General features: G+C 60.8%; 1 protein-coding gene across 1 annotated transcript; it reads left to right on the plus strand.

The window, feature by feature from the left end:
- Positions 1–539: 539 nt before the first annotated feature.
- Positions 540–1,070, plus strand: LOC110391855 (glutamic acid-rich protein-like; the record flags this gene model as incomplete). Its single annotated transcript, XM_021383801.1, has 2 exons — positions 540–870; positions 952–1,070. Coding segments are annotated over exons 1-2 (450 nt in total), but the record flags the coding sequence as incomplete, so codon positions are not given.
- Positions 1,071–1,076: the final 6 nt, after the last annotated feature.

The raw sequence follows: 1,076 nt of genomic DNA on the forward strand, positions 1-1,076 counted from the left end.
TGGGGATGGGGTGGGAAATAGGACAGAGATGGGGAATGGGATGGGAAGTTGGTTGGGGATTGGAAATGGGATGGGGGACAGGGAATGGGGTGGGGTTGGGGAACGGGATGGGAAATGGGATGGGGATGGGGAATGGGGTGGGGATGGAGGATGGGGAGTGGGATGGGGATTGGAAACGGGATGGGAAATTGAATGGAGATGGGAAGTGGGGTGGGTAGTTGGATGGAAATGGGGAATGGGGATGGGGAATGGTGTGGGGATGGGCACTGGGGAATGGGATGGGAAATGGAGTGAGAAATGGGATGGAAATGGGGGGATGGGGTGGGAAATGGGATAGGGATTGGAAATGGGATGGGGGATGGGGTTGGGGAACGGGATGGGGATGAGAAAATGGGATGGGAAATGGGAAATTGGATGGGGTTGGGGAATGGGAGAGGAGGAATGGGACGAGGAATGGGGATGAGAAATGGGAGTGGAGAATTGGGATTAAAATGGGATGGGGAATGGGAATTTGGGGTTGGGAGGGGGGTGGGATAGGGATGGAGGTGCACGGGATGGAGATGAGGTGGGGACGGGGACGACCCCCTCTTCCCACCCCACAGAGCCCACGGGGCAGCACCAGGAAGAGCCCCGAGGAAGAGGAGGAGGAGGAAGAGGAGGAGGAGGGGGAGGAATCCGACGAGGAGGAGTCGGAGGAGGAGGAAGAAGAAGAGGAAGAAGAAGAGGAGGAAGAAGAGGAGGAAGAGGACGACTCTGACGCCGCACCGGCAAAAGAGGAGGAAGAGGAGGAGGAAGAAGAGGAGGAGGAGGAGGAGGAGGAGACGACCAACAGCACCGCGAAGGCCGAGGACGAAGTGGCCGCCGTGCAGGGTAGGTGGCAGCGGGGGACGTGGGGCTGGGGACATGGGGACAAGGATCTAGGGACGTGGCCATGACCCCTTGTCCCCCCAGATCCCCCCCCGGCTGAGGAAGAGGAGGCCCCGAGGCCGAAGGAAGGGGACGAGCAGAGCCCCCCGCCAGAGCTCTTCGTCCTCGAGATCGAAGCGCTCCCCCTGGAGCCCCACGAGACCCCCCCG

The sequence above is a fragment of the Numida meleagris genome, unplaced genomic scaffold (assembly GCF_002078875.1).
Source record: "Numida meleagris isolate 19003 breed g44 Domestic line unplaced genomic scaffold, NumMel1.0 unplaced_Scaffold557, whole genome shotgun sequence".
Classification (NCBI taxonomy): Eukaryota; Metazoa; Chordata; class Aves; order Galliformes; family Numididae; genus Numida; species Numida meleagris.